We start from the raw sequence: 12,492 nt of genomic DNA on the forward strand, positions 1-12,492 counted from the left end.
TAAAAAAAAATTGTTAATTTATAAACAAATTTTCAGACCAGCCATGCTTTATGCACTACCAGTTTGGTCAAGTTGTTGTTCCACCAGGAAGAAAACGCTTCAAAGGATTCAGAATAAAATTCTGAAAATGATTTTGAAGCGTCTTCCCTGGTTTAGTACAAATGAGTTACACAGCCTCACAAATATAGAACCATTAGATGTAATGTCACATAATATTATAAGCAAAATCCGACAAAAATCGATGCAATCGTCAATTGAATCGATTCGCTCTCTGTACTAATTAGTAAGTTAGTGTATAAGTTCCTTTTCCCCATTACACAATACAAGTAGGTTTAGAATTTTCCCTTCACAAAAATCTCAGAATTGCGGAAGCAAATGATATCCTCATGGTAACAACCAAATCATATATACAATAGGGCTGAAAAGTCACCACTTGTGTTCAGCCACCCAATTTAAATCTTAATAATTTAATTTTAACTCATATTCCAATAAATAGTTATTCAAAAAAAAGAATGAGTGATTTCTCCTAAACAAAATATGTTGAAATGATTTTCAGTGTACGGAAAGATACCACACTTCTAAGAACTGTCACAATCAGTGGGATTCTATGATCGAAATTCATTACTCAGGAAGACAGCAGAACGACCGTTGGATGTTTCGTCCGCTAGGCTGTGTGTTTCGAACACGCCATTCAAAACACTTGATAAAGACTTGCTGTCCTGTATCAACCGTCAGCCGATAAGAATGAATTCTCTAACGTCTGCCTTTCCGTACAAATCACACTAGGAAAACGGAACGAAAACCTCCCTGAAACGCGATAACGCACTATTCAGGCGCGTGCGTTGACTATGCAAACAAGTGTTATGCTATGCAAGTTTGTGCAGCCTTATCAATTGCACAGAGCAAACTAAGTTTCAAGGCATCGCACGGATGACCGATTCGATCCGTTTGACCAGGAACACCCGTTGGCTCAAGTCAAGGGAAACTTCGGACCAATGTCTTGAGATGTTTACTTCACTCTTGAGAATTGCATGATTTTCAATCAATCCCCAACCCAAACATTTTCCCAGACAATTAATCATCTCCCTTGGCCATTGTACAGGAACAGCATGCGCCGCTCACAGGACTGTAAACACTCCGGACTGTCACGTCCGATCTCCAGCGATGCGTTAAGGTTACCCTTTTGCCCAGCACAGTATGCATTTCACGCGAGAAGGCCAATATCAAGATCGCGGGAGCGTGGGTGATCGATCCTTGACTCATCGTGTCTCGCCCCTTTCCGATGACTCGTTTCCGTCAAAACTGCTTGTAGGTCTTTACGGATTATGTTGTTGACATCGGTGTCTCACTGAGCCGTGTCAATATTTGGTCAGTGGTTGAGAAAGTGCCCGAGACTGGGCAAGTGGCACTTCTGAAATTAATGAGTTGATTGGATGATCAACATTCAACCGATGATGCGATAGGTGATTACTTTTGGCAAAAGGAAAGGTAAAAAACGAAACAAAACGAACCATTCAGTGGATACCCCAACTGGTAGGAATTTTACATTACTGGACGGCAGCATCACATTGTGCGTTCCTTTTACGGCGCGACATTTGCCAGTGTTCTAAAAATCCGATTTGCCGTCTGCTCTCCTGACCGTACAAGGAAACTTGCTTGCCACAATGTTCTTGATTCATGTTTCGTTTCGTGCTTCTCGGTTTGTCGAGTGCAAGGCTTCGCAGTCGGTTGCAGTTTTATTATAACAGCTTGTCTTGTTTACTTTCAGATGAATGCATGAAGTGAAGACGGTGCTTGGCTGTGTGCGAGTGTGTTAGTTTCCATGTTCATCAGTGAATATTGTGACTGTGTTTTCATTTTGTGACAGTGGGGATGTTTAGAAGAGTTTTTAAAATTAGTCTTTTATCACACAGTTCAATGTAAGCAGTCGTGGCCGAGTGGTTAAGGCGTCTGACTCGAAATCAGATTCCCTCTGGGAGCGTAGGTTCGAATCCTACCGGCTGCGATAATTTTTTGCTACCTCCTGTAGGAAAAAAAACCTCAGTAGATATTCTACAGCAGAGACACCTCCCGTGTTCATGTGGCACACCACTACCTAGCGTGCTACAATTTATAGCACGCCTAATCAACTGTGGCCAACGGCTGATTATTTTTGACACTCATACAAAAGTGACGAAAGCTGTAAACAACACCAACTGACTACCACCACCATGGTGAAACAAACAGTCTGGCATCTGTCATCGTCTAAAACAAATTCTCCAGAAGGCGGTTGAAAGAAAAATTGTCTATCGGGTCTGCAAAACTCATGATATCACGGTGTAATTAGGGTGTGTTTGCTCGTTTGCCTTTGAGTGAAGGTTGATGCTGGGAGTGGAAGTGATTCCTCTGCTACCATCCAGCAGCCGGTGGCGATTTCAAGTTCTCGGCACACTGGTGGCTTGGTATAATGGTGAGTAGTAGTACTGGCGTGACAAATAAAACTTGTTCTTTTTTTGCGGTGGTAGTAATAATCATCGATTAGAGCCGGTAAATCAGTGAATGTAAACAACGCTCAGGTTTGGGCTTAATTAATCTACACTAGCAAGGTAAGTTCAAGTACTTGTTTCGTTCAATTGTGCGATCCGGCATACGTTATTTGGTGTTAGTTCTGAAGCTCAACTCTAATTGAGATTAATTTATGTCTTATGAGAGCAACAGAATCAGTGAAAACAAAGTGACATTTGAAAAGCAAATAACATGAAACGTTAGGAAAAAATACCCGTTTATAAGGATTGGATGAGTCTTCGGTCAGCAACTGGAACGATGAACTGTGAACTTCCTACTATAGACCGAACAGTTGTAGAGTAGTAAAAGTCGCGTAGGCGTTGGGAAGTGATCAATTTGTAGCAATTACGGGACGACAGGCATTGAGACATGAACGAGTCTAGCAGTCAGAATGATGAATGACGATCAGAAACGAGTGAGTGGGAGTTCGAAAAGTTTTGGCGCTAACGACGGAAGAATTGGGAAAGGAATTTTAAAATTTATTGAACAAAACACTGCATCGAAAGGATATAGACTGTATTCGAACAAAATTTTCATAGGCGAAATGAGTCTCTCTTAATGGCGTCCGCAGCGCCATCTTAAAGACCAGTAGCGTAAAAGGCTAATTTTTATTAAACATTTATTGAAAAAATTTGACACGCAGTAGCGACAGAAAATTATTTTAATCTTCTAAAATCATTTTCAAGCAATGGAAGTGCGATATTTTCGACGAAAAACCCTAAAACCATTGCATTTTTATCCAAGAAAAAGTTTTACGCTGTAAATACCTGGGGCGAATAACACGTGAAACAATGTTGCACCAACGAGAAAATGCTTTTGAGAGGAAATTCACAACCCTGTTAAAATATCAACGTGGATTGCGATCTGTCGACTGCTGGTCAGTGGTCAGCGATATAAAATTCTACCGAAAAAGATAAAAGACAGTCTCTGTAAGTTGCCCGTAAAAACGAAGTTAAATTTTTAGTTGATTGTTTATATCACTGTAAAACAGTAGAAAAAATCCAAAGTAAGCACGTTTTGTCACAGGCTTTGCTGGAAATTGAAAAAACCGAAGACCTAATTCTACGAATCAAGAATTCATTCCTTGTTACAAAGAATTTTTAAATCTATGCATTATTAAATTTCATAACATTCCAAAGGCTTTTTTCCCTTTCGATGCGCGGATCTTCAGTATTTCCCGAGGCACACATAACGTGCACAATTTTATCAACTTTTGGCAACAGTTTCAAGTTTATATGTGAATGTCTATGTTCTACCTTTATATTTGAAACTCTCTAATCGCGGTATACTGCCCATACTCGCATATCAGTCCCATATGAAAAATCGGCATATCGAGAAAAAGACGATTAAAATTTTATTTCAGAATTATTTGATTTATTGTGCTTCCTAATGCTAAATCATGGTATTATTACATGAAATATCGTGATACACCTTTGCTATTCCAATATTGTAACAAATGAAATTATTGAAATTTGCACTGAGTGGGACTGACATGCGGGTACTTTGCATATGGGACAGACATGAGTTAATTTTTTTCACATTTTACTGAACAAACCCTCAAATTTTATTGCAATTTCTGAAAGTATATTGAGGATAGATTTCATTCCTCAAGCTAACTCAAAATTGACGAAAATCGATATGGGACTGATATGCGAGTATGGGCAGTATAACCACATACAAATAATACTAATTTGTATTTGGTATAGCTCTCTACATGAATTGTGACACTTGCTTTTTCATAGCCTTCTATAAATTCTGGTAAATTTTGAATCAAATACGAACGGATGCATGGTCAACACACACTTACGTTTAACAATTTCCGTTCTACCTCCATACCCTTTAGAAACGAAAGTTTCTAAAGGGTATGGAGGTAGAACGCTGGGCTAATTGCAATCAGAAAAAGGTAAACCCAGATTTGTACGAACAATACATTAGGAAACGTTGCTCAGCAGTGGGGAAGGATTGCATCTAACGTCTTTACTTGGCCAAAAAATCCACGGTTGAAGATTTAAGAAAAGTGTTCCTGCCAAACTACATTAACCCTCCGCCTGACAGATATTGGTATAAATTAGAAGTGTATTCATGTATGTATTATAAATATTTATTTATTTATGTATTATAAATATGTAAAGTTGATGGTAAAAGACGGAGGGTTAAATAACAAGCTAAGTGGTCGGAAGGCTAAACCAAGTCTAAACTTCATTTGACAAAAGAAATATTCTTACTTTCGAAACCAGGTTTCCTAACATACTTAGGTTGGTCAGGTTCTTTCGGTTTTACAAATCTTAAAAGAATATCAAATGTTGGTAAAAGCTTTTTCATTGTTGAAATGTTAGTGAATGTCCTTCTTTGGAGCAGGGCTTTTTTGCCACTTCTCTCTAAGGTTGCTTACGCTCGTGCATAATTTTTTGTACCCCCTCCACAACGTTTTAAGTAGAAAATATTGAAGTCATTCCTTTTTTCGTTGTTTAAAAACACAGTATTTGAGTAAAAAAAATGACAGCTGAACTTGTATTTATGTTTTATTGTTATGAAATGGGTGCATTTGATTACAATGCACAGTTGCCCAGGAAGCAAAATTAACAGGAAACAATTGTTTACGCTTTTATTATTGGCCTTAGAGATTTGAAGTCTTCGGCACATTAGTTACACTTAATAAACTGCGTTTTTCGGCCTTAGTGGTTACAGGGTGGTCCTAAAACAAACTATGAATTGAAAAAATATTTCAAAATCTGGATGAGATAGAACAATGCATCCTTTCACAATAATTTAGAATAATCAATTTAAGGCAACTTTGTTGAAGATATTGGTTGTGTATCTTTAACCGGTTTTATATTAGAACGGTTTACATATCCTAAGTTAGGGTGCTTCCTAAATAAACAGTTTTTATTCAATAACTTTTTCATTTGAATTTTCTCAATAAAGTAATGTTCTAAGAAATTTAGGAGCCTAAAAAGGCGCAACTTTTAGTGGAAGAAGATTTTTTTTATACTACCTGGTTTAATAGTTATGAAAGATTTTAACAAAAAAATACGCCTTTTTTAAATAACGGTTTCTAAAATGGGGCAATCCGAAAAAAAAATCGATTGCATTTGACAGCTTGTACTTTTCTATATAATATGAGAGAAAATTGGAAAACAATTATTTTTCTATCTCATTTAAATTAAAATTTCGTGCAAGCATGACATAGCATGACAGCGAAGAATATTTTATTTGAACAATTTTAACAAGGCTATCAACCCTACTTCCATATCATGGGCTCAATTACGAAAAAGTCGTTAAAAGTTCCGCTTTGCGCGAGAAAAAAAACGTGACAGTACTACTGAATTGTTAAAGTGTGTTCATTCGTTTGAGATTGACTGCGGAGAAAAAAAAACGAATTAAGTTTTACAAGATCACATCACAAACGAACTCATGATGAATCAAGTTTTTGTTTAACATGTACCGATGGTTTGCTTAAATTTTACAATAACACCGTTATCTGTCAAATGTGTAAGGGGCGCTTAATAAGTTATTTTGAATGTGTTTACATTACTAATGCATATGCAATTGCCATAGCAACCAATACACTTGTTTGGTTGCAAACAGAAATTTTCAAATTCCAACGTGTAAGGTACTCCTGATTTTGATTACTGTCTTACCACAAAATAATGGAACTCCAACGAAAAGAAATCGTTCAATTCTGGATTAGTGGAATTAGCGAGAAACGTGTTTTTGAAATAATCAAAGAAAAATTTCCATCCGTATGTGCGGTAAGTATGCAAAAGATAGTGCGCTTAGAGCGAATACAATTTGTCAAACGTTGGGCGAATAGCTCGCGTTATTACTCGCGATTCGAACAGAATAACGCGAAATGGCTTAAAGGAATATTAAAATTCATGGTTGGAAATAAACAAAAAGGACGAAAGTCGAAATCTTTTTCCGAATGCTGCCGAAGAATGAGACTGAATCGGGTACGGAAAATTTAGGAGAATTTCTTGACAGAGGAACTCATGCTGACAGCTTCGTCAAGTGCGAGAAATTCAGGTCAACGACTTGCAGGGAAAATACTACAAAATCCCCAACCCAAAAGCGTAGAAGTGGTCAAATACAGAAAGGTCACGCCGCTGACACCTGAAGAAGCGATAGTGTTTATTTGTAGAAACAATTTCAGCAAGTCGCAATATCAAGATGTACGATCTCCTAGCCTCAAGCAAGGAGCAGATTTGTATCCTTGTTACAATAGAATCGTGGAGGCAAAAAAAAACTCTGTTACCCTTCTGGTATATAGACATATAGATAAATGTCATACAATACATTCAATAATATAGGAATTTCTGTCAAACCCTCAGAGGCTCGTGTCGTTCTTCAGGATTTAGTAGACCACACTGTAAAACGACTTTTTCAATATATAAACAGCACAATTGAATTGAATCAAGAGCAAAAATTGAAGACGGCAAATTAAGCGAATACAGCGATTCGAACATATTTACTGTATCGATGGTGCCATTACGTTTATTAGGGGATATAAATGGTGTCAAAACCGTAATTTGGAATAACGACTGTCCTTCATCAGTATCTTTGTGTTGACCAATTATACTAGTTTTCGCAAAGGAGAATGTGCAACTTACAAATCGAGTAGTATCAGATATTAACGCTGAGATCAATGAACTTGTGCCTACCAAAATTGATTCTGTTTCTATCTCAACAAAGATGTGTTTCACAATGGTAGACACGAAAGTTATTAACGATTCGACGGGAGCTTCTTCACAAGCTTGCTTCATTTGTCGGCGATCCGGTATGAAACTTAATCTTCCAAAAGAAGCACTAGACTCGGGTAATGATTCTTCCAAATACCAATTCGGACTCTCTCCGCTTCATGTGTATACTCGCACTATGAAGTTGCTTCCCAAGATTTCTTATCATTTGTGCTTGGAGAAACCAACGTGGACAGCTTCAAAGAAAAATAATGCAGTGAGTCATCATGAAAAATCTATCCGCTCGGTTCTTCGAGAGTAATTAGGTCTACGAATTACTGAACCTCGGCCAGGGGGGAGGAAATTCAGGCAGCGATAATGTTGCGAGGCGGTTTTTTGAAGAAAGAGAGATTGGTTCTAAAATTACTGGACTGGATCATGATTTATTGGAAAGATTTTATGTTATACTATCACTAATTAACAGCAAAATGGAGATCGATGTGGTGTTTTTCGGAATATATACGAACAGTACACATGAGCTATACAACAAGTTGTATGGTTGGTCCCGGCTCATTGCTCCATTCCAGGCAACGAAAGAGCCGATATTTTAGCCAAACGTGATGCTATTGAGGGTGAAATTTATGAGAGACCGATTGCTTTCAACGAATTCTATTGCGCGTCTCGCCAAAGAACACTTGCCAGCTGGCAAGCTTCTTGGGATAAAGATGATCTGGGTCAGTGGATGCACTCAATTATTCCTAAAATATCGACTAAGGCATGCTTAAGGGGACTGGATGTGAGTAGGGATTTCATTCGTGTGATGTCCAATCACGTTAGATGCACATCTCCTTCGAATTGGACTTTCCGAGACTAATCATTGTGCTTGTGGCGAAGGTTACCGCGATATTGACCATGTTGTTTGGAGATGCGTGGAGTATCGTGATGTCAGATCTCAACTAATAAATTCCTTGCGTACCCAAGGTAGACTATCCAATGTCCCAGTTCGCGACATTCTTGCTTGTCGAGACCTTCCTTACATGAAACTTCTTTATTATTTCATTAAGTCCATTGGAGTTCCAATTCAAATTTTATTTTATATTAGACTGTTTTCTCTTCCATGAGTTCAACCAATAGCCAGCTATCTTATATTGAATGAAAGTGATTAACTGATACAAACAAACCTGAAACAGTTATAAGATCATGTACAAAATAAATGAATTTCATTTAATGTAATTTATAATAGCAACTCGCTTGATAAAAACAGTGTTTAGATTAACTAATGAATACCAACATACTAATATGATATTCGTAATGTATTAGGTTTAAAGTACTATGTATTGTGGATGCCACGGCGAAGAAAAACTTATGCATATTGCCTATGAAATAAACGTATTTATGAAAAAAAAAAACAAGTGGTATGGTTGGTACGCTTTGTCACCAACTGTACACAAATTACTTTGTAAGGCCTTTTGCTAGCTAAACTTTTTGTATTACCTGCCATCTCGGGTGATACGCAACACGTAGACAACTTGACAGCTTCAATACATCCGTCATATAAGTAAACACTTTGGTTCTCTGGTTCTGTTAGCTATGGCGACTTCAAAGAAATCGTCTTAGTCAAGGGAAATGACCTTTAATGCACTGATTAATGCCATTAAACGTTGCTTAGTGGATAAGAACCCGAGTAAAGTCTAACATCAAAATGAGTACAAATTGAAATCTGCTTATGATAGCAACATCAGATTAAAATCCTAATATGATATCGACTCATCAAATTTTCAATTAATATCACATTATGTTATCATTTTGCTGTTTAAAGGCAAAAGTTTTGTGAAACTCAAAAAATGAAAATATTAAAATCAACAACTTAGTGAATCCATTGAAATTGAGTAAATTCCAAATGGCAACACAAAAAACAAAGTTAAGTTTCAATGGAAGAATTATTCCTTCAATCCTATGTTGCCTTTTACAAAAATGCTTTGACATCCTGCAGTTGACCGCAACCATAACCGCGAAGAAACGATTTTTTTCGACATTTTTCCAACTTTTACGCAAATAATGCTCCTTCTTTTTAACCACAAGAATATTAAATTGGCGATCATCGGCACCACGATTGTCTGAAGCAGGTCAATCTGAATAGTGGCTTTGGCATTCCCATCTCGCTGATCGTCTGCCTTAGAAGGAGCTTATTTCAGAATTTGATATAACAAATATATTTGACGTCAGCGATTTCCTTCTAGATACGTTAAGTATCCGAACCTGTAACAATTTTAGCGTTCAGTTAAAAAAAAACGTTTCGATATTTGTAATCATACGACGTCACGAAGTTCACTCCAAAGTTTTAAGACCATTATTTCCAGTGCATCCAGAAATCAGGGACCTGAATGGCAAAAATAATTTACTCGCCAAACCCGTTCTGATAATACCCAAAACTTTATATCCAACAATATGGAAAAATTCATTGTTTACGAAGTTCGAACATCAAACATTGAATGTCTCAGATTTCAGTACCTAGAGCTAATTGTTAATAATATTTTAGTGGCTTAGAGGAGCCACAAAGAAAATATATATTTAATTTGTATATTCCTAAGGAGGCCACAAACTGTGACGAAGACACTCTCTAAAACAATTCTCATTCCTAGTTATAAATGCTTAGAACTTCATATACTCACTTACTCTAGATACGATGAGAAGTATTTTTTCAATCATCTAATAGATCTTGGAACTTTAATACACTTTTCTAAGGAAACCGTTTAACTAAATCGTCATAATTTTGAGTCACCTGACTAATTCTGCATCAGATGATTGCAAATTACCTTATGATAAAGAAAGAACCGGAATTTTCATTTTAAAATTCCCGCGCTTGTCCAATCGATAAACTTTTATTCTCTCAACGTTGGCAACAAAGAAGTCGTCTATACAAAGAAGTTGAAAAATTTTCGTGTGGCGATTTTTATAATGGATGAAAATTTAGAACAACGTGCGTGCATCAAATTTTGTGTTGCAAATGGATTTAAGTGTTCCGAAACGTTGAAAATGTTAGAAAAGGCCTTTGGTGAATCGTGTCTAGGAAAAACACAGGCATACGAGTGGTATAAACGCTTCAAAAGTGGTCGTACAAGCTTGGATCGTGATGAGATCCCTGGCCGCTCAACAACATCTGTTACTGAAGAAAACATTGAATCGGCGAAGCAAATCGTGTTGCAAAATCGTTCTGTACCGATTAGAGAGATTGCTGTGTTGTTGGGCATCTCTTATGGATCAGCCGAACACATTCTAACTGATGTTTTGAGTTTGAAACGCGTCGTTTCTCGGCTGGTTCCAAAAATGCTGAATTTCACGATAATGCGCCGGCTCACACAGCGTTGGTTGTGTCGCAGTTTTTGGCCAAAAACTCAACCAATATCATCAACCAAGCACCGTACTCTCCAGATATGGCCCCGTGTGACTTTTTCCTCTTCGTCAGACTCAAATAGCCATTGCGAGGAACGCGTATTGAGACCATAGAGACCATAAAAGAGAATTCGCTGCGTGAACTAAAGGCCATACCTTCGGCGGCCTATAAAACTTGTATGGAAAATTGGATCAAGCGTTGGCATGCATGTATTGCCGCAGGAAGAGAGTACTTTGAAGGCGATAATAAAGAAATTTATTAAAAATTGAAATTTTGCGTATTTTAATAAAATTCCGGTTCTTTTTTGATCATAAGGTATAAGTCTATCTGTGGTCAGAAGCGAGATAATCGTTCATTGTCCCAATTAGTCGAAAAAACAAATGATCTGGGATACCTTATTGCCGGATTCCTAATTCACGTTCACTGTGTTGTAGAAAACTTCACTGCAAAACATTCGGTCTTCAGAGCCTCTAAATTCGTATTTCAAAGTGATTACATGTGCGAGTTGTGTGAGATCAAGTAGATAACTTAATTCAATGTTATAAGCTTAGGATATGAGAAGGACAAAGAGAACATTTTTATACTGTGCTCAAATAGCCACACTGCTATTCACGGTGGATGCGGGATGGAAGTGACGCAACGAGTGTGCATTGACAGAAACTACCTGCATACAACTTTGTAAAACAACACTGCTTGTCATATAACCGAACATTGTCTGTCTACTTATAGCTAACACTTATGTCGTTTTTCATTGAGAACACTCATGGAGTGTTTTGCTCGATTCGTGCACTTTTCGTGCAGTCGGGCAATCAAAACAGGTGCACTGTGTTTCATTGATTTGCACCGCACGAGAAAAATGCACTTTCGGGGCAATTCGCGGGCAACTATTTTGCACCCGTTTTCTTTTCCGAGCAGCATGTGTGCAAACCAAACTTTACAAAACCGTTTCATTGATCGGCTGTCAGGGCAGAACACTGGCACCGAGCGAGTGGAATCAATGAAAAACGACATTACAGTCCATAGCAATCGCAAAAAGCTCGCCTTCCAAAACCACCTAAGTTCAAAACCTGATTCTCTCCGCGGTAGTGTGAAGAGACTGCATGAAATCTTTTTTGTTGCTTGCGAGTAATATTGCCTAAATGCATACTACCCCGGACCTGTTTTGGCTGTTCTATTTTTAGCTTATGCTCGTGACGTGTCATTTTAAGGAAATCTACATCATATTAAGTTTTCAATGTGCTTTCACTGAGAGCAAAACTAGTTTTCAGTTTGATGTCACACAGCATTTTTTTGCTTTAGATTTTGATCTTTTAACCGTTAAAATGACCAAAACGATAGCAAATTAAGTAATCGATATATACGAACAGCACAACATCAAATTCAATTTCCTTTTTGATCTCACATTCTACTCGGGATGCTTCTACAGTACACCCAAACCTCCGTTTACGAACACTTTTTATACGTTACCTCTTTTTACGTACCTCTTTTTACGAACCAAATCCCAAATAACGTAAACTTTTTTTACGAACCTACTTCGTAAAAAGAGGTTTTCTCATTCATCGAAAGCGATTTCCGACTCCATGGAAACTATTACAATATGGGCATTTTTGGAACGGGTTTAAAGAGTAGATTCCGGAAAATAATGTTTGAGGTATTTTGAAAATCCAAGATGGCGACTTCCGGTTTGTTGATATTCCTCGAAAACCCATACAATATGGGTATTTTCGGAACGGAATTGATGAGTAGATGTCAGAAAACGATGTTTGAGGTAGTTTTGAAATTCAAGATGGCGACTTCCGGTTTGTTGATATTCCTCGAAAACCCTTACAATATGGGTATTTTCGGAACGGGGTTAATGAGTAGATGTAGGAAAACGAT

At 37.5% G+C, this 12,492-nt stretch overlaps 1 protein-coding gene and 1 non-coding gene across 3 annotated transcripts in view; both read left to right on the forward strand.

Annotated features, from left to right (window-relative positions):
- The first annotated feature begins 1,923 nt into the window (after nucleotides 1-1,923).
- Trnas-cga (transfer RNA serine (anticodon CGA)) lies at nucleotides 1,924-2,005 on the forward strand. Its single transcript has one exon. It is a non-coding gene; the product is annotated as a tRNA-Ser (tRNA).
- A 235-nt stretch (nucleotides 2,006-2,240) lies between these two features.
- Nucleotides 2,241-12,492, forward strand: part of LOC131434775 (beta-glucuronidase) — a 104,698-nt gene continuing 94,446 nt past the window's right edge. The window contains exon 1 of one of the 2 annotated variants that reach the window (XM_058601898.1): nucleotides 2,241-2,449. In XM_058601898.1, coding sequence (XP_058457881.1) covers nucleotides 2,362-2,449 — 88 coding nt within the window. In that variant the 5' untranslated portion in view covers nucleotides 2,241-2,361. Of the gene's footprint in view, nucleotides 2,450-2,563; nucleotides 2,586-12,492 lie in introns of those variants that run through there. The other variant, XM_058601902.1, reaches the window with a different exon arrangement.

Source organism: Malaya genurostris, chromosome 3 (genome assembly GCF_030247185.1).
Source record: "Malaya genurostris strain Urasoe2022 chromosome 3, Malgen_1.1, whole genome shotgun sequence".
NCBI lineage: Eukaryota > Metazoa > Arthropoda > Insecta > Diptera > Culicidae > Malaya > Malaya genurostris.